Here is a 27,969-nt window from a genome sequence, read left to right as displayed (position 1 = left end):
ATCTATCAGAAAATGGTGTTTTTCACCAGTTTAACATTTCATTTCTTCATCAGTCTTTTTTTTCCAGTATCAACATTTCTCTACATTATGATAAACCTTACAGCATTAAATGGGATCTTCCATAGTATGAAAATTTTCACTTAAACTTAACTTCACTTAAGGCCAGAGCTATGTACACAGAAAAACTGAACAGTTCAACATTCATATATATTTTATTAAAATAACAAGCAGTAAAATCACAATTATATTTTTGATCTTGCAGTTCGAGCAGATATAAAACAGGATCCACGGTTATAAAACTGTGTATGAAGACACTCAGAAAGCAACTTTGTTATTGGTCAGTTTTATGATTGTGCACAAAATTAACCAATCAAATGCTGGATTGTTTATAGTGAACTCAGCTTTATAACCTTTGACTAAAGTCACTCTAAATCTTAACTATATCCCTGATAATACAATTCTACAACAAAGTGGAAGCACTTAAAACGCGTAAATTTATAAAATATTTGAAACAATGTTTCAACAAATAGTCCTAAATGTTTAAGTAAAATACTAAAATTTATATCACATAGACATGTTTAGTCATGCAACATTTTTCGGATATAACATTAACGTTTACTGTGCAACAAAATAAAGGCACTGAAATTGATACAGGTGCAAAACACATGTATGTAAAGCTATATATTACCTCTTCTAGCTGTAATGCTTCAAAAACGATGGAAATCTTGCACTTATTCTACATAAAAAACATCTGCAAAACAATATACCCCTTCGAAGGGTGGCATAATAAAACACTTGTAAATACAGAAAAACCAGTCCTAAACGATATAGACTGGTACCATCTCTCTCTCTCTCTCTCTCTCTCTCTCTCTCTCTCTATATATATATATTTATTTATTATATACCTATATCAATTCTGTAAAAAATAGGCTTGTATTTTACAATAAAATATGAACAGTCATAAAAAAAAAAATTCCGCATTGTACCTTTTAAATTCCGTATTGTATGCTGCCGGACTATTTTCATCAATATGCTTGACAGGACACATTTCTATAAATAGTGCACATAAAAACTTCACTAAGTTCCATTTAATATCAATAAACATTGAAGAGTTCGTTCAAGAACAAAACAAGAATCAAAATGGTAAAGGTATATAATAAAAGGGTCATTATAACAGTAGCTGGATCTGGAACTTTGTATTCGGCTCTTGTGGATTTGGCAAGGTTGGATCACACTCTGCGCTTGCGCGCCTCGTGAGATCTGATCTGGCAAAATCCACTGGAGCCGAATACTGCATCCCAGATCAAGCTACTGTTATAATAACCCTATTATATATATATATTACTCTTTGCCTTAGAAAATCCAAATTTGAAGAAGATGATATACTTTAATTTTACACAAAGTTGACTGCAAAGACTGTAAAATATTGTTTATGCAATAAGTTCTCAATTATTGTTTAAAGTTTTTCTGGTCAGTGTACAATTACTGTTTGTACCGGTATGATGTTCTTTTCTTCTTAGTTCTAGTAACGAGTCAAGCAATATACAGTGATTGTTAAATTTTAATAGCAAATAATAAGCATTTATGTTATAACTATTTCTGTTATGTGCTAGCATTAATTTAATCTATATTTTATCAGGCTTGGATTTTCTCTGGCTGGGGGTAAAATTATAAATAAAAAAAGAATGTGTCCTCTCAATTGCTCTCTAATCTGTACTGTTATCTAATAACAAACTTCAGTCCTAAAGACTATATTTAATTGTCCAGTTATTATATTTACGTAGTAAAATTTTGATTTTAAATACTGCATAAAAATCAAACATAAGCCTTTAAAAGAAAATGTAAAACATATGGTTAGTTCACACATAAAGTAACACAAAGCTACTATCATAGCGTTCATCACACTGTGATTTAGGCATACAGTTTATCTATTCTCAGCTTCCTAACTGATGGTTATAACCAACAGACTGTATGTAATCAATCCAGCCTGCTGAATAATGAAAGATCAATAAAAACAAATGTAAAAATTTCTATGTTATGTGAAGAACATTACAACTTTTACAACACATTCTATTTTCTGAAGATCATCATCACCTATATCATAAATTAAAGCTTTCTGTTTAATTTGGGTGATATCTTTGAATGTTTTCTTTGCTCAAAGTTTTATCTAACATGTATATCTAACATTGATTGGGAATAACAAAAGAAGAGAAAACAAAAAGCAAATGTTAAATGCTTACATATTTAAAGTCTCAGACACTTTATACCTTATCAAATTATGAAACATTTTTTGTATACACACTTAAAAAGGATCTGAGAAAAAAATCTCATGTCAATATCTTTATACCAAGAGGCATCTTTTAAAAAATAAAATTTCTAACAACACAGATATAAACTTAACAAAGAGTAATTATTCTACATAAATAAATAAGTCAATATTTTAGTGTAAAGTCTACAAATATTTCTGAATTCAGCTCAAAACCCTTCCTTTACAGTATATCAGTCACTGCCACTGAATCAATTTTTTAAGGTGGCCGAGTCAAGGAAGATCACTGTGTTGGAGACTGTACACAAATGTGACAAAAAGGATTTCTTCAGCATCAGTGGAATCCATTCTGCATCCCATTCTGTAAACCATTTGAGACACTGTCTTTAGCTGTTCTACTGGTGCCATTTCTGTACTTTGACTTGAAACCTTGATACAATCCCTCCATTTGGTTGTATAAGTTATCTGCATCTTTTTCACTGATATTGAGCTAAAATATTATTGAAAATATGAATTGAAAAACATGCTAAAAACTTTTAAGGAATTCACTTTCAATAAATATTAGCCCATTTCTCTGTATTTAAGCAAAATTTCTTTTAAGAAACTGTCTTTGTAAAAGAAATCTGAACTTCTCTCACTTTTCCACCATTTTCTTTTCATTCACTTTTATGCCCTTTCAAACCTAACCCAATTGCTAGTACCTATATTACATTCTTTTCTTAGTACTGAACAACAAAACATACCTTGTGACATCTATTTACATTGTTTACATTACTTTAAACCTTAGCACAGAATTTTAAATACCAGTTCGTTGTGTAAATAAAGTATACTACACAATAGTTTTGTGTGACGGTCTCATTAAAAACAAGAGCTCCGCCAAACGGGGCAATATACGCCCGAAGGGTTACATCAGAGGATGGGAGCAAAATTTAAAGAACTTGACTGTTGAAGCCCAAAGGACTGGAACAACAAAGGGAAGAAATTCCAAAAAAAAATTCTTTCTAAGTCAACAAAAAAATCTTTACCAGGTACAGGTATGTCAAAATACACCTAAAAATTGGAGGTATCAGGTTGGACCACAGAAAAGTGGTCTCGGTTTTTCCCTACAGCCAGTAACGAAAAAGTTTCAAAACAAGCTATTTATAGTAACATAAGTAATGCAAAATTTTGTAAGTGAACAAAAAAGGGCTCTGCCAAATAAAAACAAGAGCATTGCAATGCAGAGCAATATACACAAAGCAAAGTCATACATATGTATGACCTTTGACCCCTGTGACCTTGACCTTGAAGCGAGTCATCCAAAACATGTGCTCTGAATGTCATCTCGGTGTGGTGAACATTTGTGCCAAGTTTCCTTGAAATCCTTCAAGCAGTTCAAGAGTTACAGAGCGGACACAAAACAAACTGATATGACCTTTAACCCCTAATTGTGACCTTGACCTTGAACTGAGACATCCAAAACATGCCCTCTGCACGTTGTCTCGGTGTGGTGAACATTTGTGTAAAGTTTCTCTGAAATCCTTCAAGGGGTTTAAGAGTTACAGAGTCGAAACAAAATTTTTAACGGACGACCAGACGGACACCGGGGATAAAACATAATATGTCCCTTTGGGCGTATAACAAAAGCCTTACAGGGACATGCCTCCACATCAAAATTTCCTGTAATTTGATATTGAATACTTTGACGTCTTTAATATATCCCTTCTAAATTTCTTTTTAACATCAAATTTCAATTGTGTGTCTTATGCTTTTGAGCGTTTTTTATATTGTATTGACTAAAAATGTTTTTACAGGTAAGAAGTTCCTAATGTGCACAAATTTGCAAGCGGTATATATTTTAATACTATTGCAAATACTTACTAAAAGTGGAAGCATTTTATAAAATTCAAAACATTTCATATAAGCCTGGAGGACACACAACTTTAAATGTAACTGAAATTAGTTTTTGTAAGACAGTATTTTGGGATATAATCAAAATATCAACAAGGGTCCCATAGTCACAAAATATACACCCGTCGAAAGCTTATACGAAGAAAAGTTATTGTTACAGAACTGCACATATGATTCAAATATCAGGCCTAAAATGAGTGTCATGGGCAACCTGCAGTAAAGTTTGGTGACAATAGGCAGAAGCATTCATCAATCCACTAAAAGACCACACAAGAAAATTTTATTCTAATATTTGACCTCTGTGACCTTGACCTTAGACCTAGGGACCTGGTTCTTGCGCAAGAGGCTCCCTCTTATGGTGGTGAACATTTGTGCAACATTACATCAAAATCCCTCCATGCATGAAGAAGAAGTGCTCCGGACAGTCATTCTTGTATCTGACCTTCTAAGTGTGACCTTGACCTCAGACCTAGGGACCTGGTTACTGCGCACGACACTCTGTCTCATGATGATGAACATTTGTGCAAAGTTGCATCAAATCCCTCCACACATGAAGAAGAAATGCTGAGGACAAAGTTTGTGGACACCGCTCTCCTGCCAAGGGCATTCCCATAATTCGTCCCATCTTTCAGAAGGGGGTATAACAAGAGCTGTCACAGGAGACAGCATGCTTGACTATTTTGATGCGGGACAGTGAAACTGGGTACATCTGAGGAAGCTGGAGTTGTCACTGGAGTGTTTAAAGTCTCCAATGTGGATGAAAATATTGGACAATAGCTTGAGTCTGTGTCAAAAGCAGTAGGTAATAAGAGAGATAGATAAAGTGTATCAAAACATTAAATAAGTATAGTTCTAAGCAAAAAGGGGGCATAATTCATGAAATATTGGTGCAAGAGTGATGCACCTTGTGTCATATGATGTGTATGATGATGTGGAACAACTACTTTAAGTTTGAATCAAATCAAGTTAGTAACTAGAGGTACTTTTGAGAAAAGCGCATGTCTCCCACAACTGCCTAATCATCTGAATAGTAAGTCTGTCTTTGTATACTGTTTTACTAAGAGCGCATGCACATTCCTGGAGCCAAAAGGACTCCTATACTACTCAGAGCGCATGCACATTCCTGGAGCAAAAGGACCCCTATACTACCAGGAATGTGCCTAAAATCTGAGCATTTTTCGGTAATTCAAAGGCCATAATTCTAAAGTTCCTTGGCCGATTTGGCTAGTTATCGAACTTGGCCGAGGACATTTTGTTCAAGTTTGGTGAAGATCAGATGAGAAATATTCGAGTTAGAGTGCAGACAAGCTTTGTGAAAGACAGACAGACAGACAGATACACACAATGACAGGAGTAAATCAATATGTCTCCCACACCACTGTGTGGTGGGAAACATAATAACTGAGATAGAATGAAAGTGCACCAAAATTTTAACCTGAAATTCTTAGTAAAAAGGGGAGATATTTCATGAAATATTAGTGTACCATAGTTATGGTACTTGTGTCATACGACGTGAATGATGATGCTGAACAACTTTTTTGAGTTTGAATCAAATCCTCTCTGTAAATAACAGAGATATAGTGAAAATGCACCAAAATTAACCTTGAATTCTAAGTAAAAGGGGGGCATAATTCATGAAAAATAGGTGCCAGAGTCATAGACCTTGTGACGTATGATGTGGGTGATAAGGTTGAACAACTATTTTAAGTTTTAATCAAATCCATTTAGTAATAACTGAGATATAGTGAAAATGCACCAAAATTAATCTTGAATTCTAAGTAAAAGGGGGACATAATTCATAAGAAATAGGTGCCAGAGTTATAGACCTTGTGATGTATGATGCGGGTGATAGGTGGAACAACTATTTTAAGTTTTGATCAAATCCATTTAGTAATAACAGAGATAAAGTGAAACTGCACCAAAACTTTAACCAGAACTTCCAAGTAAAAACCGGATATAATTAATGAAATATTGGTGCAGGAGGTATGCCCCTTGTATCATATCATGTGAGTGATGACGTGGATCAACCATTTTAAATTTGAATCAAATCCTGTCTGTAATAACAGAAATATAGTGAAAACGTATCAAAATTTACCTTAAATTCTAAGTAAAAGGGGGCAGGGGGCATAATTCATGAACAATAGCTGCTTTAGTTAGGAATCTTGCGTCTTATGCTGTGGGTGATGATGTGGAATAACTATTTAAAGTTTGAATCAAATCCATTTAGTAATAACTGAGATGGAGTTAAAGTGCATCATAACTTTAACCTGAAATTCTAAGTAAAAGGGGGAAAATTCATAAAATATGGGTATGAGAGTTATGGCCCTTGTGCCATATGATGTGGATGATGATGAGGAATAACTATTTTAAGTTTAAAACAAATCCATCAAGTAATTACAGAGATAAAGAGAAAGTGCATCAAAATTTTAACCTAGGACACCGACGCGAATGCCAGAGCCAGGTCAAGTAGGACAGCTCTCCATATTTCGTATTGTTAAGCTAAAAAGGCTATGTAAGCAAAAATGAATGCTCTGCAAATATTTCTAATTTTACAGTAATTTACCTTTTCTTCAGCAACATAGGGTTTACCAAATATAGAACAGTGACTGCAATATTTGATTCTGGAATTTAAACTTTCACATCTCTGCTTTGATATCCAAATCTGAAATAATTCACACAAGATGTTCAACAAATAATAAACTACTGTACAAACACAAGCTGATTCAAGCAGAAGTGACTAAATAACCATGAAGTTTTCATTCAGGACATTTCCTTCACCTTGAGGGAATTGGGCAATGAACCTCTGAGAAAGGAACTTTGGTCGCACTATTCAACTGTTTTATCTCCAACATCTTGTAATAAACAAAAGAATAACTGAGATGCCGAATGAAGAATATTGATAATAGACAGCCAAGTCACAAATAAATTTTTATGTCAGAATATCACATCAGTTATCAAAAGCATCCTCTGTGGGTGCCAACACTCATCATCTGACATACTTAACAAAAGGTGATATGCAGGAAAAGAGTTATGGTTCTTGGCCTTCTTACTTATCTATTGATGAAGAGCTTTTTAAAGAAACATAGACCTCAACAAAAAAGTAACTAAAAATACAAATTTTCTACATTAAAGAGGATCACAATTTTGACAAAATCCTTGACCTACTTACTAATCTGAAGATAATATACAAGTGTACAAAGATGCACAGCTATAGCTCTGCTAGTATTCAAGAAAGCTGGACCTTAACAAAAATCTTATCCAAGAAATTCCAATTTTTTAAGTATAGAAAGGACCACAATTCTGATGAAATGTCTGCCTGGTGTTCTCAGTAAATAACTAACAACTTCCTCACATGAATCAGACATGAAGAGAAAATGACTTCAAACACATAAGCTACAGGCATGTTTTTTTTATCTAATATATGATTTAATACCATTACTTATCAAGATCTCAGTTAATCCCTCTGGTGTACATGAACTGAATCTGATCAGTGCAAACTAGAGGCAACTTCTACACATAATTAAAATGTGGAGAGTTTGCAAACTTATGGTTTATACTTTATAAATAAAATAGAATAAAACTTACTAAGGCTTCTGCAGCATTGTAGGCATTACATGTCAGTGATGTCACAAACAACCGCATCTGAAATATGCCACCTCAACATCAGTCATTTACTTTTCACTTAACACTACTAGATATTTATGTAACACTTTTTTTTCTAGAATTTAAAAGTTTGGATGAACTAAACATGAATTATACATTGTTCTCAATGGCTGTGTCAGAATTTCACCATTTAAGTACTTTAAATAACAAAAATTGTGCTTCCAAATCTCTGTTTAAACCATTGGTGAACTTGAAACTTCCTGGAGAGCATCAATGCGCTCTACTATGTAACCCTCTTCTTGCTGTTTACATAAAAGCAGGGACAACCTTGAATAAAACTTGCTGTATTATGTGTTTAAATAATTTCTGTATTTTGTGAATGTAATAATTTAAACTTTGAAAATGTGTTTGTACTTACAAAGAATAAGAAAGGCATAACCAGAAACCAAAACCATGAAGGTAGTATACCAAATGTCATGTTAGACATCACCAGGCCAGGACAGGTCGACACAGAATATACTCCCTGTAAAAATAAAACTGAAACACTTAGACATAGGTTGACACCAAAGTATATTTCCTGTTTTAAAAGGAAAATGTAAATGGCTGCATTTAAATGCTCTAAAAGTAGTGAATAAAATGTTATGTTGCCAAGAAGTTTTCTGGTAATCACGACAATAAACAAGAGCTGTCAGTGGACAGCGCACTCAACTATTCTCAGTGCTTGATAGTATAATATAAGCAATGAGTAAAACTTTAACATTACAATAAGCATACTCTAAGTCGAAAAGGGGCCATAATTCAGTCAAAATGCTTGATAGAGTTGCCTCCTCCTTTTTATAGACTGGGGTCATGATGGTAAACAATTATGCAAAATATGAAAGCAATATGTCAATGGACTTTGAAAATATTTGGGGTGGTATGCAAACTTTAACACTTATTCTAAGTCGAAAAGGGGCCATAATTCAGTCAAAATGCTTGATAGAGTTGCCTCCTCCTTTTTACAGACTGGGGTCATGATGGTAAACAGGTATGCAAAATATGAAAGCAATATCTCAATGGACTTTGAAAATATTTGGGGTGGTATGCAAACTTTAACATTTGTGTGACGCTCACGCTAACGCCGGGGCGAGTAGGATAGCTCCCTTATTCTTCGAATAGTCGAGCTAAAAACAACTTTTAACTGTATGGACAAGTAAGCATCCGTGGCTCTCAAAACCTATGTCCAACACATGTGAACAGTTCAACTGAATACATACAGTGACAGAGTATCCTTTATTTTGTTTATATCTTCGACCTACAGTTTGTCCATGTTGAAAGCATTAAGAAGACGTCATAGTGGCCAAAACACACTCGCCTGATTATAACTATTTGACCTTGCATATATGTATGGCACATAATGAATGGTAACATCTTTGGTAAGTATAAACAAAAGGGCCACTGCAGCCCTCAGTCAATTGCCTGACCACGACTGTTTGACCTTTAATAAATGTACGACTCGGTGAATTATGAATGAACTGCATCTGGAATAAACTAGTGACATTGTCTGAACAAATTTTGGATAGGATCTTACAATGATGTTACAGATCAAGTTTCATGAAGATTCAGCAAACAGTTCACTGGAAGAAGTCATTTGCACATTTTTCTGTTTTCCTCTAAAAGCAGGCAAGCTTCCCCATTTGATCAAATTTGGGAGAGGACCTTATAATTATGCTACATACCAAGTTTGATGAAAATCCATTAAGCTGTTCAGGAAAAAAGGTTTTTTTCCACTTTTAGCTAAGAGTCCCCTAAAACAGTGCCCCAATTTGACCTAGACAGGGAGAGGAACTTATACACCAAGAGGCATAATTCCATCAAATACACAAATTTGAGTCATTAGGATTGTTACAACACATGCAGATGATGATGATAAAGATATATTTTGAGTTTCAAGTCATTATCTTATATAGTACCAAAGTTATGTCCAGAAAACAAAGTTTGTAAAAAACTTAAGTATAAAAGGGGCATAATTCAGTCAAAAGTACAAATCAGAGTTATGGGGATTGTTACCACACATGCAGATGATGATGATAAAGATACATTTTAAGTTTCAAGTCTTTATCTTATATTGCATTAAAGTAATATCCAGAAAACGAAGATTGCAAATAAAGTTTTAGTACAAAAGGGGCATAATTCTGTCAAAAACACAATTAGAGTTATGGGGTAAGTAGCCACACATGCAGATGATTATAAACAAATACTTTTAATTTCAAGTCATTATCTTTTAAAGTACAAAAGATATGTCTATAAAAGAAGCTTTCGAAATAATTTAACATGAAAATAATTCCAAGTATAACTTCTTGGTGACCTTGACCTTGGGTATAATGGGCCCAGCCACTGCACATACTTTGTTTGTATGCTGGACAATGTTTATGTGAACTTACAGTATGATAAAAGCAAAAGTAACTAGAGCTATCACTAAAGGTGATGAATGTACCCCCCGCATGCACTGACACAGTACATTGCAATTTGACGCACACAACACTGCATAATTATGTGGACTGTATGTATATAGACTGTATGTATACAGTATAGTAACAAAAAACAAAGTCCCATAACTATGCAGAATATTTATCTAAAAGAACGTAACATGCACCATGCACAACTAGGGTTGGTACTGATCACTTGTGTGAAGTTTCATTAAATTGTGTGCAAGGGTTCGGAAGATTAGGCGTGCACAAGACTGCATATGCAGACAGTATGTATATAGTATGTTAAAGAGAAACAAAGTCCCATAACTCTGCAATTTTTGTCGTTGAAAGAACCTAACATGCACCATGCACAACTACTGTTGTTACTGATCACTTGTGTGAAGTTTCATTAAATTGTGTCAAGGGGATGAGGAGAGATGGTGCGCACAAGATTGTGTCTATATGTATATAGTTTAGTAACAAAAAACAAAGTCCCGTAACTCTGCAAATTTTTTTTCTGAAAGAACCTAACATGCCCCGTGCACAACTACTGTTGTTACTGATCACTTGTGTGAACTTTCATTAAATTGTGTCAAGGGGATGAGGAGAGATGGTGCGCACAAGATTGTGTCTATATATATATAGTTTAGTAACAAAAAACAAAGTCCCGTAACTCTGCAAATTTTTTTTCTGAAAGAACCTAACATGCCCCATGCACAACTACTGTTGTTACTGATCACTTGTGTGAACTTTCATTAAATTGTGTCAGGTGGATGAGGAGAGATGGTGCGCACAAGATTGTGTCTATGTATATAGTATAGTAACAAAAAACAAAGTCCCATAACTCTGCAATTTTTTTTCCTGAAAGAACCTAACATGCCCCATGCACAACTACTGTTGTTACTGATCACTTGTGTGAAGTTTCATTAAATTGTGTCAAGGGGATGAGGAGAGATGGTGCGCACAAGATTGTGTCTATGGACAGACAGACAGACAGACAACCTGAAACCAGTATATCCCCCCTTACAACTTTGTTGTCGGGGGGTACAATAAAGATATGACAGAAAAACAAAGGTTGCCGAAAAACTTTAACCTTAAAAATAACCTAAGTATAATACCTTGGTGACCTTGACCTTGGGTATAATGGGCCCAGCCATACTTTGTTTATATACTGGACAATGTTTATGTGAAGTTACAGTAAGATATAAGCAATAGTAAAAAAGATATGACAGAAAAACAAAGGTTGCCAAAAAACTTTAACCTTAAAAATAACCTAACTATAACTCCTTGGTGACCTTGACCTAGAGTATAATGGGCCCAGCCCCTGCACATACTTTGTTTGTATGCTGGAAAATGTTTATTATGTGAAGTTACAGTAAGATATAAGCAATAGTAATAAAGATATGACAGAAAAACAAAGTTTGCCGAAAAACTTTAACCTTAAAAATAACCTAAGTGTAACACCTTGGTGACCTTGACCTTGGGTATAATGGGCTCAGCCCCTACACATACTTTGTTTGTATACTGGACAATGTTTATGTGAAGTTACAGTAAGATATAAGCAATATTAACAAAGACATGACAGAAAAAACAAAGGTTGCCGAAAAAATTTAACCTTAAAAATAACCTAAGTATAACAGCTTGGTGACCTTGACCTTATGTATAATGGACTCAGCCCCTACACATACATTGTTTGTATACTGGACAATGTTTTTGTGAAGTTACAGTAAGATATAAGCAATAGTAGAAAAGATATGACAGAAAAACAAAGGTTGCTGAAAAACTTTAACCAAGAAGGGTCACGCCGACGCCGGGGCGAATAGTATAGCCCCCCTATTCTCCGAATAGTGGAGCTAAAAACGACAGGATGACACTGTAGAGAAAATACATAGATGTAAATTATGTTTGTTCCAGTGTAAGAATGAAATATCTTTTATGGAGTGAAAAATTACCTTTTTGTTAAGCCTGTCATTGAGAGCCACACTGACAACATCTGTAGCATACTTAGAGGATGCATACGGTTCTTTCCTGTAGATAAGAAAATATTGTTTATCTGTGCATTTAGTTGTTTGTAGGGATTTTAAACCACACAGCAACACAATAAGTTCTTACAGTCAGGTGTACAGCCTGCCACTATTTCAAGCAAAATGACTGGTTGTCAGGAAGCAAACTAAACAGCTTTCAGCTTAAGTCAATGTAAATATCATCCATGCAAAGATAGTGATCCTTGGTACCGTGTTAGAATCAAAATAATACATCTCACTGATTTTCTCTTCTATAAATTGATTGTCATTCTGAAGCATGTTACTACTTCACCTGGACCCCTGTCCTCATGATACAGTTCCTTCGCATCTGAACTGAAGACAATGATTTAAATAAATGACAAAATCACTGTTTGAGATATATTTCCTAAATATCTGATAGTCCAGTGTCTTTATTGCCAGTCCTTATTTGATCATTCGGACCTAAAATTTACCAAATAGAACAATCTCAAATTATTATCTGAACATAAGTATAAATCCATACAATTCTAATTGCTCATACCAATAATAATTAAAATACTGTACCCATTTCTGTGTTGTATATTAGTATAGCTGAAATCGTCTGCATTAGCATTCTGTGAAGATGTCCAGATAATTTGTGTTGTTTGTGTTCCTCCTAAATAATCTTCTAGTTCTCTCACCTACATGTAACAAAAAAATCTGTCTTGTTTCTTTTTCACTTTTCCTGGACCCAATTACCAAAAAGAGAACAGTCACTTAATGCCCCCTTGCCTTTGGTTAAGTTCAAAACTAAATTCTGAATTAACCAGTGAGAAGCGATAGTACCCAAACTAAGATAGGAACCAGTACCAATCGCTGCACATGAGCAATGCAATAGTGGTAACAATGTCTGACTACAAAACTAGGGGTAATTGAGTTTGAGCCCCCGCCTCTACAATGAAAAATTATTACAACCACTTGGATAAGAGTCCTGTATATAGGAGCTTTACACACTAAAGAACCAGGAAAACTCTGGAATTTGAGTGTTCTCTGTATCGTCCGCTATCTTCCCAGTAAAATTACTAACAGTTTTCTAGTGGAGTCGCCCATATGGGTTATCAGTGACGGCTATTGATAAGCTTAAATAAACACACAATCATTGCACAGTCTGAGGAGCTGAAGTTATATTTAAACAGGCATCAAAATACATTCAATCCAAAAATTACAATCCAACATAAATTAAGGCAATGTGTTTGCGGATTGACGAGAATAAGAGAACAAATGTTTGAATTCTACTGCAAACCAAGTAGAAAATTCTAAAGTTGTTACAGGTTATTAAATATGTATCAAGAATATGCACAAGTTCAGCACCATTCCAGCAGTGACAATACTGCACGTCTTTAAGGAGTGCAATATTATTTCATGAAAGAACAAAAGCAATTTTTCAGATCTAATAACCTCATTATATGTGGATCTACTCTCCCTGACATTAAATAATCGATATTAAGTTTGTTTGTTATCCTCAGTAAATTTGAAAAGTGCACAGTTAATGAACATGACAACACACATTGGAGTGATATCACTCACACATTTCAAAATTTGAATATCAATATGGAAACAACTGTTGATGTTTAATTCTTTCTTTTTCTGTTGGGTTTAACTCTGAATTGACACAATTATAGGTCACTTTCCAGCTTTGATGGTGGAGGAAGACCCCAGGTGCCCCTCCGTGCATTATTTCATCACAAGCGGGTACCTGGGTAGAACCATCAACCTTCAATAAGCCAGCAGGAATCACATGAGAATTCAATGCCCTGAGTGAGGCTCAAACCCACATTGGTGAGGGGCAAGTGATTTTTAAGTCTTAACCACTCAGCCAAGGAGGCCCCCATTAGGTCCTAGAGTCAGTAGTACACAGAGACTAGATGCCAACGTGCAAAATGTCGAGCCCGCCAGCTGTCAAAAGGACTGGGAGTTGTACATGACACTCCTTGTCTCATTGAGGCAAACATGTATGCCAAATAAAAAAGAGATTGCAAAAAGTTACAACAGAAGTTATTTAAAGTAACAACAAAGGAATGTAAATCTAAAACAAAAATATAAAAAAAATATAAATTTTTTTTTAAAAACTTCTAAGTCCACACAAAAATCCGCATCAGTAGAGATAGGTCAAAATACACCTGAAAATTGGATGTAACATGCATGTTGTACTACAGAAAAGTGGTCTTGATTTTTCCCTATGACCAGTAATAAAAAAGTTACAAATATAAGCTATTTATAGTAACAACAAAGGGAAGTAATTCTAGGATCTTGGCATGACACTCCATTGCATGATGATGAACAATTTTGCCAAGTTACATCAAAATCCCTCTATGCATCAACAAGAGCTGTCTGATGACAGTGCGCTCGACTATTCGAAGAATTGATTGAAGAATGGGGTCAAAATATTTCCACAGATATTCAGACAAAAGAAATAAATAGATTAGACAAACAATGTTCTGTTTTACTTTGATTTCGATAAGTCTTGCACTAAATGGAAAATATATGAGCCAATTTTCAAAGCCCCAAAAAGGGCCAAATTTTCAGTCAAAATGTTATGTACCTTGCCTACAGATGGAAATCATAATGATAAACAAGTTTTTAAAAAGTTTAAAAAGCCATATGTCAAATAGTTTTGACAAACATGGACTTGATAAAACAGAACCAATTTCAAAGTCCAAAAAGGGCCCATAATTCACCCCAAAAAATGACAGAGTTATGTTCTCTTCCCATCACAGTGATGTTTTTAAACAGGGGTTAAAGTTTCAAAGCCCTATTCAAAAAACTTTTCAAAAATATGAACTGGTACGAAAAATTAACCCAGATTTCTAAGTCAAAAAGGGCCATAATTCAGCCAAAATCCTTATGGAGTTTTGTCTCTTGCCCCATAAACTTTTGGTAAAAAAGTGTTGAAAGTTCAAAGCTTTATCTCAAAAACTTTGTCAAAAAATGAATGGTTTCGAAAAATTTTAACCCCCCATTTCTAAATCCAAAAGGGCCCTAATTCAGCCAAAATCCTTTATGGAGTTAGTCTCTTGCCTATAACTGGAAAGGTGATGGTAAACAAGTGTTGAAAGTTTCAAAGCTTTATCTAAAAAACTTTGTCAAAAAATGAAGCGGTACGAAAAACTTAACCCAGAATTTCTAAGTCAAAAGGGCCATAATTCAGCCAAAATCCCTTGATGGAGTTATGTCTCTTGCCCATAACTGGCCATGATGATTGGGGAAAAAAGTGTTGAAAGTTTCAAAGCTTTATCCAAAAGACTTTGTCAAAATGTGGAACTTGGTACGAAAAACTTAAAGGTGTGACGCCAACGCCGACACTGACGCCAAGGTGAGTTTGGATAGCTCTACTTATTTTTTGAATAGTCGAGCTAAAAAAATGCTCCAGACAAAGTCATTCTTGTATCTGACTTTTGACCTCTAAGTGTGATCTTGACCTTAGACCTAGGGACCTGGTTCTTGTGCATGACACCCCCGTCTCATGGTGGGGAACATTTGTGCCAAGTTACATCAAAATCCCTCCATGCATGAAGAAGAAATGCTCCGGACAAAGTTGTCATTCTTGTACCTTTGACCTCTAAGTGTGGCCTTGGGCCTTTGACCTAGGGACCTGGTTCTTGCGCATGACACTCCATCTCAAAAGGTGAAAAATTTGGCCAATAACATCAAAATCCCCATGCATGAAAAGAAAGCTCCGACAGTCATTTTAAATTTTTAACCTTTGCCGAAGGTGCCCTTAAACCTTTGAGGTAAAAACCGGGGTTTGCGCAACACCCCGCTCACTGGGGTTTAAACATTCATAAAACTATAAACAAAATGCCCCAAAGCATGTCAAAGTTTTGGCCGGACAAACAAACCCGGGACGGACGCAGGGACTTACCACGCCAACACCGAACAATTTTTGGACAACTATTTCTTCATTTCCCGCAAGCGGGCTCGAAAAAAATAAATAAAAGCATATGAAAACAAAAACAAACATTTATCAAGGATTAATTTATTATGTTTACCCAAACAAAACCCCCAAACAATTTTAAAAAAGCAAAAATTTTTGAAGCCTCGGGAAACTTTCATCTATATGTTTCAACCCCCCATCCAGGCTAGAATCAACTCCTTACACAAATATAATGTAAAATAGGCATCATATAAATTAGGATAGGAATTTTTGTTTGCTACTTTTAAGTTAAAATGTGAAAAAAAAGGCTTGCACCTATGCTGATTAATTTTTCTAAAAGAAAAATTTTACCTGCTGAATTTTACTTAAATAAAAAAGGCAAAACAAAAAAGTAAAAGACTAAAATCAAACAATCTAAAACAATGACATTGAAAAAAAGACTTAACTATCATGGGAAAAAAAGTTTTTCAAACCAAAAAGGGTTTAAAAACACTAAATATCTCTCCCAACAACAATGAACAATGACACTCAAAAAACGGATTTGTTTTTCTTCAACAGATTTCTTGTGGTTTCGGGACTCTACTTTTTTTGTGGTTTCTATTTTCAACAACATTTTACAATGAGTTACTGGAATTTCAAATTTTGTCGAAAGCACAGACAGCTTTATTTACATTGTAGCACATTTTTAACACGTGTTCATCTAAAATTTTTTTAACAAAATTAATATTGCCTTTTCATGACAAACACATTCAAAACCGGCGCTTTTTATACAAAGCACCCACCAGGCCTACATTTAAAACCTCACCATACGAAATGTAAAAAAGTGAAGAAAGCTCCCCGAAAAAGACAGCGTTTTTTTTATTTTGTTGGGGTTTAAAAAAGTCGCACCGACAAATTTAAACAATGGGGACTTTCCAGCATGCTGGTAGGGAAACCCCGGGCACGTACGTGCTTATTCACACTACAGGCCTTGGTAAAAAATCAAAATTCCGTGGGCCACTGGATGGGGTTCCTCACATAAATTCAAGCCCCAAAGGACCAAAAACATAATTATAGGGCAAGTGATTCGAATCAGTACCTAAACAACTCGCAAAAAAGGCCCCTAAAAAGAGGGGAAAATTTTTTTAAAAAAAATTTTTATTTTACATGAAGGGTTTTCACCACCTTGAGAAATACTAAAACTTTTTACCCTTAATACTGGGGACCTTCATTACACCCGCATTCAAGAGAAAAACAAGCCCGTAAAACTGAAATATAAATACAATTTAAAAGAAGAAAATATCCCCGAATCTGTAACATGCATTCTAGAGAGGGTGCCTACTTTACAGTCTTTTTCAAAAAAAAAATTTTTAAATTAACTTTTCTTTTTCCCCAGCAATATTCAGTCTCAGCTCTGATTTCTCCTTTGTTTTTGAGAAGAAAAAGGACATGATTATATAAAATATCTTCAGATTAACTCATATGAACAAAACATAGGGTCTGAATACAGAATAAATGCATTCAGGACAGCACTCAAACAAATTACATAAGAACAATTACATGCAATACTTTTTAAACAGATTATAATAGGGCTCTGCAAAATATTTAAGTGTAAGTATTTTTGTTATAAAGATGAAATGCAATACTTTGTACAGATTACCAACAAGCAGAAATGAATGGAATCATGTAAAAGTTTACTCAGGGGTTTTTCTGTCAAAAATACATTTGGCCATGAAATCAAAAGATACAAAAGGCCTCCAAAAGTTCAGAAACTTTCAACTACTACCCCTGGATACCTATGGATTGACGATTTCTAGCACACCTAAATGAAATATATTGAAAAACTATAAAACAAATTTTTTGATCAATAAATAGACTTGTATGGTTAAAATTGCAGAAAGACTATATTTTTTCCTGATTTCCTCAGAAGCCCTGATAACAGACTCACTGAGCTGGTGTCTACTATAATAATTGATATATTTGCACTGGAGTGACGTTGCAGGAGTCTTGCCCTCGCATTCTCAGCTCGACCCTTGTTGCGACACGCAAGACAAACACGTATTCCTTCATGTGCCATAAGCAGACGATCTGCCACTGATAAGCCAACACCACTGAAACAAAAACCACAGAATATAACATACACAATAATTATTTATTTTATGTTTTTTAGAGAATTATAGAGTTTTCTCAGTGAAATAAAAGTGGTATTCCACAGTTTTGAAACAGTGGATTACCATTTTTAAATTTTTCACTTTTTTTTGCCAAACTGGTTCCATCCTCCACCCAGATTAAAGTCAAATGTAACTGAACTAATGAATACTGGAAAGCATATGACATGACGTCTTTAAAAATGACGTCATTGTGTTATGCTTTCTGGTGATTTTTTCCCGTGATTTTCGACACTGTAATAAAAAACGCAACAAAAGTAGTTTTACACATAAAATAAAAAGAAAATTTGTTTGTTTCAGTAAAATAAATTTTTATTTCACTTGTGAAATAAATTGACATTTCACTGAAACAAACAAATATCCTCTATATCCTCTGGCAGCGACATCTCAAGAAAGCAAATACCTCAGTACAAAGGCAGACTACATGTTATGTATTTCTTTACAAGGAGACCAGTTTCCTCAATAAATGGAAAATAAACATCACGGAAAATCATCCTCTCTAAAACAACAACAGCCCCTGTACAACAAAAGCATTTCAGTGTTCTAAACAGTGTTCACTCCAAAAAGGTTGCACTGTACATCTTAAAAAGGATTTATCAATTTAAGAGAGTACAAATTTCAACAAACGCCTTTAAAGGATACTCAACTGTTAAAAAAGGCTGTCAGTAAAAATATTCAAAGAATAAAACAAATCAATAAATGAGTAAAGAAAGGGGGAAAGTTTTCCTTCAACCTAACTAACTTAAACCGAAAGAGTCAATAGAATATTCTTATGATGTAGAATGTGATAAATGAGTTTAACATGCAAAAATAAAACCAAAAGCAGTAACTTGAAAAAGGGCAAAACTTTGGTGAAAAAATACTGTGTTTATATTTCTTTCCAGATCATCCTAGTGAACAAGTGCATGAAGTTTCACTGTATTCCGTGCAACACGCCTTCTATTCTTTCTTTCACTAGACTATTTGGCAATTTCTTAAGTCCCAAACAAAAGTCTTTTGCAATACTTCTACTTTATCACTGATCAAAAATTTTTTTTGGCAAGATAACAACTTGCATGCCAAAACATAAACCTACATTTCTAAGTCAATATTAAAGTCCCACTATTGAATTTAGTAGGATAACTATCCACAAACTTTGACTAGTCAAGCTAAAAACTTTGGCATTAAATTTGAATACAAGAGCTGTCCATAAGACAGCCAATGCTTGACTGAACTGTTGTCCCAGAAGCAGAAATATCACCCTAAATATTGAAATATCAAAGGAGTTTCAATCCAGTATCTGCATTAGTTTTGGAGAAAGTAACTTACATGCAAAACTTTAACCAGGAGGTGTCAAGTCCAAAAGGGGACATAATTTTGCAAAATACATGTTAAAGTTATGGAACTTGATGTTATGACCTAGTTTTACTATTAGGTTATTTAACATTGTTCTGTACAATACGGAGATATATTTGGACGAGTACCCAGCTGAGAAAACCATATTGGACGAGCCGCTAGGCGAGTTCAATATGGTTTTCTCAGCTGGGTACGAGTCCAAATATATCTCGTATTGTACAGTACAATGTTAAATAACCTTTTTATTCTATATCTATTTTATCTTACTATAATAATCAAAGAGTGGCTGGTACAATTTGGCTGGTTATCGAAACTTGCCGAGATGTAATGCCCACAAACATTATCAGCAAGTTTGGTGAAGATCCGACGAAAACTGAATTATAGAGTAGACATGTTTTGGATGCTGACCGCCCGTCCGTTGCCATTCATAATCGTCTCCATTTTGTTTCTTAACCGTTAAATAAAAACTGCTGAGGTAGCTATTCAGACAGTCAGGGCTGATAGCAATTTCTAGGTTTCGTCCGGAATGTCTTCTTTAAGCGACTTTTCAAATATTCCAACATCTGATGATCCTTTTTACTGTATTTTTAAGTTTTTGATTATTAAAAAACGTTTTAATATCTAAATCAGATTGCATTGTTATCCCTTGAATCGTTTTTGTGTGTTGTAAACAAAAAACCTCAAATTAGACGCATAAGAGCGCTTACGATTTACATTCGGAACATTTTCACGCGTTTCGGGCTTTATCGTATGTTTAACATGGGACTGCTGAACCGTCCAAATACAGAAAATACAGAATTTTTTGTACGCGCGTGCGTCCAAATACAGAAAATACAGGATTTTTGTACGCACGTGCATCCAAATACCGTAATATATTGTACGGTCACGTGTTGCAAATGAACGTTCGCGATTGGATAGATAAAATAGGTATAGAATAAATAATAATATAAACTGGAAGAAACATGTAGTTTCAATTCAGTATTTGCATTAGTTCTAAGTCCAAAAGGGGACATAATTTTGCAAAATACATGTTAAGTTATGGCTCTTGAGGCTATCACCTAGTTTTATAACCAAAATGACTCCATCATGTGATGTTTCAATTCAATATCTGCATTAGTTTTGGTGATAGTAACTTGCACACAAAACTTAGTCCAGGATTTTCAAAAAGGGGGCATAACCTGACCAAAATACATGTCAGAGTTATGGGACTAGACCCATTGAGGTTGATAAATGACCTAGAAAAAGAAAAAAGTTTCATAGCAATATGCCTTTAAATGATAGCTATATAACTTTAACCAATGTGTGACACCAACGCCAATGCCAGGATGATAGAAGAGCTTGCCAGGACTATCCAACTATCCTTTGAATAATCAAGCTAAAAACACAATTTTTTAACTGAGTTATGTAACAATGTACTTTGCATGTCAGATGATCACAGTAAACAGGAATAGGTGTGTGAAACTTCAGTTCGATCCCATTTGTGATTTTAATGTATACAGATTACAAATAAAAATCCTTAAACAAATAGCTCTATATTTAGAATGAAGATCACTTTGCTAAACAAAAGGAATTGATGATATAGATAATGACCTGCATGATCAATCGGCAGATCAATATAATAAACAGTACCACAAATTGGACCATTGAATGACCCAGTGAGTCGAGTGAAATTAGCCAATCATTGAACAGTTTAAACCTCATACTAACTGATAAAGAAGATAACCTAACCTAATAATCTACACAGTATTGACCTGAATTGACCTAACACTAAAAAATTTATTACTTCATTTAAGAGACTTAGGTCTAATGCTTCTGACATTTAAATTTATACATTTTTTGCATTATGAAAGATTAATAAGAAACCTGAATAATCACACTCAGTTGTGGGATAGGTTAAAATCTACAATTTACTTCTGCAGTTGACAAAGTATAATAAATTTTAATAAAACTTGTCAGAAATCAAAGACAAAACAGATGAAAACAAGTAAAAATCTGTCTTCATGCCAATGAAATCTAATTTTAATTTAATTTTCACATTTCAAGTTCTCCATGAGCAATTCAGCTGAATTGACAAATATCAAAATTTATGTAAGATGTGTTGTCAGATAAAAACACTACCATATAACTGCATGTCATCAAGACATTTTTACACAAAAACAAACACAGAAATATAATTGTTTTACAAAATACTGCATATTACTGAATTACTGAATATAAAGGAAGCATCTAATCAATATAATTATGCTAAACTGGTAACCAATTTGATTTTGTTTTGTTTCTGCTGGGTTTGAAATCACATTGACATAGTTATAGGTTTTATGGTGACTTCCCAGCTTTTGATGCTGGAAGAAGACCCTAGGTGCACCAATGGGCAGCTAGGTAGAACCACAAATATTCTGTAAGCCAGACTTCCTCTTATGTAAGAATTTTACACTCTAAGTTGGGTTTCAAACCCTAAGCAGTGACTGGCAAGTGATTCAAAATCAGTGATCTTATCAACTTTACTCAAAATGGAACCTCTGGAACCTTAACAACTTGGCTATGCAGACTCCAAACCACACTCCAATTTGATTATTTGAACACTATAGTGGTGGAACCAGTGCTTACAATGTAGAATGTAATTCCAGTGCTTTGCATTTATAAATCAAGCATATTGGCATTTCCCGCTATATTTGTGAATGTTATCAAATCATTTCACTTGCAGTAACAGGGTTGCCAGCACTCTGGGTGAATAAAATTCCCTGACTTTTCCCTGATTTTTCCCTGACCAATTCATGTTTTTCACTGACCAAAACCGCCAAACATTTAAACGGCCTCCTGACCTCCCCTATAGCCTTCCAATCCTCCCATTATTTTTTTCCAAATGTTTTGTATTTATTTTCCAATATATTAAACATAAACATCAAACACTATGATAATAAACATGGCTTTCTTTCTAGTATGACTGTTTGGTGGTCAAGTCAATGAAACATAATTGTGACTATTGGTCAGTGAAACCTAATTATTAAGAGATACATATCAAAAGCATCTTTGCAAGACATGTAACAAGCATCTTTTTGCAAGACATGTAACTATCAAAAATCTAACATCTTTTAAGGTACACTTTCCTCATGGTAAAAACAATAAAGTATGGTTAATAACAAGACCATTGGAACCCTGCTAGTATTAGCAAAATATCATTCTCAGAAATCCAAGATCTGTTATTATACAGTTTCCTAGAGGCAAAAACAATAAAACACCATGACTAATAGCAAGACCATTGGAATCATATTGACAAAGCATCACTCTCAAAATCCAAGATCTCTTAATATACAGTGTTCAGAAAACACCTGGAGTACCTACAACAAAAAATGTGTATTAGAATAATGTTAGTTGTAGGCTCTCTTCATGTGTCACTTTCCTACAAATAACAAAAAAATGTTAGTTAGCTCTGGGGCAAGGGTTGCAAAGCCTTTCAGTCTTCAAGCAAAATCAGTGTTTAAAGAAAAATGGGGGATTTAAACAAATTAAATGCATGTTACAGTATTACATCATTAAACTTTGTTTTTAATTACTTAAATTTAATGCTTGAAGACTGCCATAGCCACAAAAGTTTAAAATGATTAACTTCTTCGAGCTTTGAAATCGTTTTTCCCTGACTTTTCCCTGACTTTCCAGGATTTTCATTTTTCACTGACCAAATTTTAAAATTCCCTGACAATTCCCTGACCTTGAAAAAGAAACCAATTTCCCTGATTTTTCAAGACTGCTGGCAACCCTGAGTAAGTTCAAACAACTGAAAGTTAAATCAATTGAATTAAGAAAGCTTGTAATACAGTTTTATGTAAACTAAAAGAGATAACCTTTTATCTTGTGACTTTTCAAAGACATGCAGTGTTTACTGTCAAATCATTTAATTTCGTGGGCATGAAATTTCGTGACCATGTTTTAGCCAAAACAGCTGCTCCTGCATGGGAATATGACAAATGGTAAAGTTTCTTGTTTAACACGGGAAGCCGACGAAAGTCCCCACCTGGAATAGTTGCAAGTTATTTTCAGCCGTCCCCACCTGGAATGGATGGAACAACTTTTTCCAGCCAAGCCCACAGCAAGTGTCTTATTAACCTCCCCAACAAAAATCCTAGGTGAATACTGCTGGAAACAGTACAAGTTTAAGTAAATCACCCAGCAATGAACATTAATCAGGATATCAACCATGACTTGGAATTATACCTAAATCACTGGCGTTGTAGTCCAACCTGCTAACCACTGCGCCACTGACTCCCTATTAAATGAATTTCAACTTTTGACCAAAAAATGAATAGGAAATGTACTTGTTTGTTGGGATTACATTTCATAGACTGGCTCAGCCACAAAATCAACCAAAATTTGCCCCCAACAAATATTAATGATTTAACAGTATCCGGCATAATTGTCAGAAAGACCAAAATTTGAATAAACTCAAAAATAAAGTGTCGACTTCTAAAAAATTATGAGACAATGGATCTAATCAAAGATCTGTAAAATGAAACAGATCCGAGATTGTGACTGATTAGAACACGAATGGTCTTGCTAGATATTATGTTTTGTAACAACAATATTGGACTTTGTTCAATGTACAGATTCAGATCCTTCCTTTGCATTCATACATGTCTAGGCATCTGATGTACCGATAACACTAATTTACAGTGATACATGATTATAGGGGAAGCAAATTGGTTGAAAGGGCTAATGTGCTTTCCTACTGAGGTGAAGGCCCCAGGTTTGGATTCCTGGCTACTCCCATTGCAGTGTGTCCTTGGGCAAGTTAGCGCAATTGCCTCAGTCGACCCAGCTGAAAAAGGGTATCAATAAAATGCTGGGGGTTAGAAACTGTTTTTAAAATAGGGTCACTCAAAAGCTCTACAGAGCTTATGTTCATTGTTTCACAAAGTGACAGCCAATAAAATCTACCTTTACCTAGCAAAACTGATTTAGCCATTTTACTGGCTGTTGAAAGCAATTTCCAAATTCCAGATCTCAAAATATAAATGATTCTTCTTTATTGAATTATTGACAAGAACAAAACTAGTATATTTCTTTTTATAGTTTTCTTACTTCTGATATTAACAACATCAAATAAGTTTTTTATGATTCAATTCATCAAATGAAAATTCAAATATACCTTCAGCTGTACAATCATATTTTAATAATATATAATACGACTGATTTGCTGATCATCACACACACCATTGAAATATTTTAATCTGCCTCAAGAAGATGTAACTGTTTTAAATTTTTAAGACACTTCCTTTTTAAATTTATAAATATAAATTAAAATAGATTATTTTTAGATTTTATCAAAGAGCTATAAAAGTAAATAGATCGGCAACTTGAAAGGCATATAGAACAAATCTCGCTAACATCCCATGACAACTGAATGAGATCTCGTTTACCAGAAGTGACGCGTTCTCCAGGGGTGTAAAAAAAATTTTCACACCACTCGCCCTGCAGGACTAGTAGCCAGTAATATCTACTCGCCCTTAGTGAACAGCCACTCGCCCTAATAATTGACACTTTTAATACTGTCACCTTTATGAAAGGAGTATTATGTACAATAGTATTATTTCCCGAAAAATATTTATTTTGAAAAGTGTCTAAAAAATTGGACACAATAATCATCGTATATCCCCCCTTGTTGAAAGAGTGGGAACAAAACGTTAAAGATTATCGGTAATTATTCAGTTGATAAACTAAGTAATTGACCTTGTTTTCATGATCAATTTACACCCCCTCAAAGAGCTAAAAGACTTGACATCTGAAGTGGAGATCAAAGCGGTATTTTTGCTTGGGATTGTCATGGCATTACGTCATGTTTTCGCGCCATGTGACACATCACTGTCTGATCGTACCGCATCGGTTATTAAAATTGCTGAGAAATAGAAATCAATAAAAAGTTTTTCTTTAATTTGTTATCAAAAGCGAATGTGCTATATCCCGTATAAAAGGTAAATGTCTCAAACGATAGTTACTATAGTGGATATCTACCTCTGTGACCTATTTGCCCTCAAGGAATTTACATTATTGGCAAAAATAAAAAAAACTTTTAAATTGTTGGTAAAAAAAATACATGTACAAAGATTCATTTAAAACTTATTAAAAACCGCAATGACATCACATTGCTTTATTTTAAAATCGCATTTCTATTTACGTTCACGAGGTCACGTAACCTATTCTGCCGCACTTACAGAAATCTGTTTGCCAAAAATCGTTTTACTCCATGTATTGTAATTGCTGCCGCTTTTTCATTATTTAAGATTTTTTTATTCTGTTTTTTGTTCTTTCTGGTCAAAAGTCTGAATTTTATGCCCAGAGTATTTATCATTTATTTACTTTTAGAAAGAAATAAGTAACTAAGATCGCGCTGTTTGAATTTTTACAAATGATTATATGAAAATTCGACCATTTTTATAGAATTTTGCCTACATTTCTGTCGATATCTTATTAAAATCATTATAGAATTCAAATAGTATTATTTCTCAAGAGGTGTTGAAAACTTGAAGCGAACATGTTAAAAAATGAATGCACTTCGCACGGTTTTTGTGTACGTGTCGATGTAAATTAGATATTTAATACGATAGGTCGCACGTGCTTGTGGAATGGAAAATTACCGGCATGACGTTTTGATATCTTTACGATCCGCGGGTAAATTCCAGTCAATCCAGGTAGCGACTGAACCATCTCAAAGTTTGTTGACGTTTTGGAGTTGTAATTTCTGAATTTTGGTAAAGTAAGGACGTAAAAAAAAACACTCGCCCGATCGGTCGAGTATACAGCGAGGTCCACTCGTCCTACTCAGACTTTAACTCGCCAATGCGAGCGGGCGAGTGGAATTTTACACCCCTGGTTTTCCACGCGCCATTTTATATGCATAGACAATTATTCATCAGTAAATTAATTATCACCGTGTGCCCACACATTTTTTATGGTAAGAAACGTGTATTTTGTGTCTTAACATTATTTCACATTAAACTAATTTTGTTTTAGATGCTAACATCGAGGGCTAAGCGCGAAACTATTGTATCTTGTTCTTTATTCATATACAGTTACAATAGTTTCGCGCTCAGCCCACGACATGTATTTTAAATGTAGTTTTGAAGGTACAAATTGTAACTCGACGCTCGCCGATGTTTGTTATGACTAAGATAACGCCGATTCACGCTCTGACACAAGATCACGCGAGATTACAGCCAGTTGCCATTCTATATATTTTATACTTCTTTGATTTTATGTTGAAAATTCAGAAAAAAAAACTTGTTTCTCAATCTCAACATGAGCACAATTTTAGGCCACAAAAATATTTTACTGACAACAAATATAACACTTTATTTTTCTCGTACTTACGAATTTGCACCAGTGATAATAGCAACCTTCTTTTCCATCACTGAATTTAAAAATGAACACACTACCACACACTAAACTTTAGTCTAAACTTCTTAACAATTTTATAACTTTTGACAGTTCGCGCAACGGTGTTAACGTAAATTGTGCCTAGAAAATTTGGTGATATAGGTATTATGGTACTAAACATTTAGGGTCGGCTTTTTAGGATTAATACCACTAAATCCGGCTGTTATTTATTTTATATAAAATCCATACTTAGTTACGCTGTTTTTTTTTTTTTTACTTTTTCGAGAATTTCAGATTTTCAGAGACTTATTTTCCTATAAAGAACTATATCGGTACCATCGAAAAAGAAGACGAAAAAGGGGTGTTAAGAAAGCTACATGTCCTTAAATGCAAACCGCGGATTTTTCGCTTCATTCGTCAAAACATACCGAAACCAAAATGTACCCCAAAATAAAAAGTCAAAATGTACCCATGTTTTATATCAAAAGTCAAAATTTATAGAATAGAAAAAGTGGAAACTTCAGGTCGCACAACACTACAAAAATGAAAATGTTGCAGGCTCGGTTTGTTTGAGCCTGTTCATGGTCGGTCGTGGAAATGCATGCAATCGTCCACGCCCGCTACCCTCGGGTTGAGCAGAACTCAACATTTACACATGCTAAAAGTATAAAAAGCAATTTAGAGACATCTGCAGATGTATTCAAACGGCGGTGAAGTCAAAGTGTACCCATGCATATAAATATTGATAATTCACTCAACATTGATTATCAAAATAATGCATTTTAAAGGAAAATGAAAAGAACATATATAAATGAATTTTCTTTCATTCATTGGTAAATTACACAAAATTAGTAGGCCAATCAAAAATGCTACCTGTGGATCTAACATACTTTGCAAGGCGTCAACAAGCCAACAATTAATATTGAGATAAGCCAATTATTGAACGTTTTCATCTTCTATATTTCAATCAAGGTATTTATCATTTGAACTGAAA

At 34.4% G+C, this 27,969-nt stretch overlaps 1 protein-coding gene across 1 annotated transcript; it reads right to left on the bottom strand.

Annotated features, from left to right (window-relative positions):
• Positions 1-193: 193 nt before the first annotated feature.
• Positions 194-27,121, bottom strand: LOC128546708 (3-keto-steroid reductase/17-beta-hydroxysteroid dehydrogenase 7-like). Its single transcript, XM_053517970.1, has 8 exons — positions 26,970-27,121; positions 18,008-18,215; positions 12,777-12,892; positions 12,162-12,237; positions 8,178-8,282; positions 7,742-7,798; positions 6,720-6,818; positions 194-2,756 (listed from the first exon to the last, which is right to left on the bottom strand). Exons 1-8 carry the CDS (start codon positions 27,005-27,007, stop codon positions 2,601-2,603), a joined length of 855 nt encoding a protein of 284 aa, XP_053373945.1. The 5' UTR covers positions 27,008-27,121; the 3' UTR covers positions 194-2,600.
• Between the last annotated feature and the right edge of the window lie 848 nt (positions 27,122-27,969).

This window comes from Mercenaria mercenaria, chromosome 11 (assembly GCF_021730395.1).
Source record: "Mercenaria mercenaria strain notata chromosome 11, MADL_Memer_1, whole genome shotgun sequence".
NCBI lineage: Eukaryota > Metazoa > Mollusca > Bivalvia > Venerida > Veneridae > Mercenaria > Mercenaria mercenaria.
This window is presented reverse-complemented; position numbering and strand designations above follow the sequence as displayed.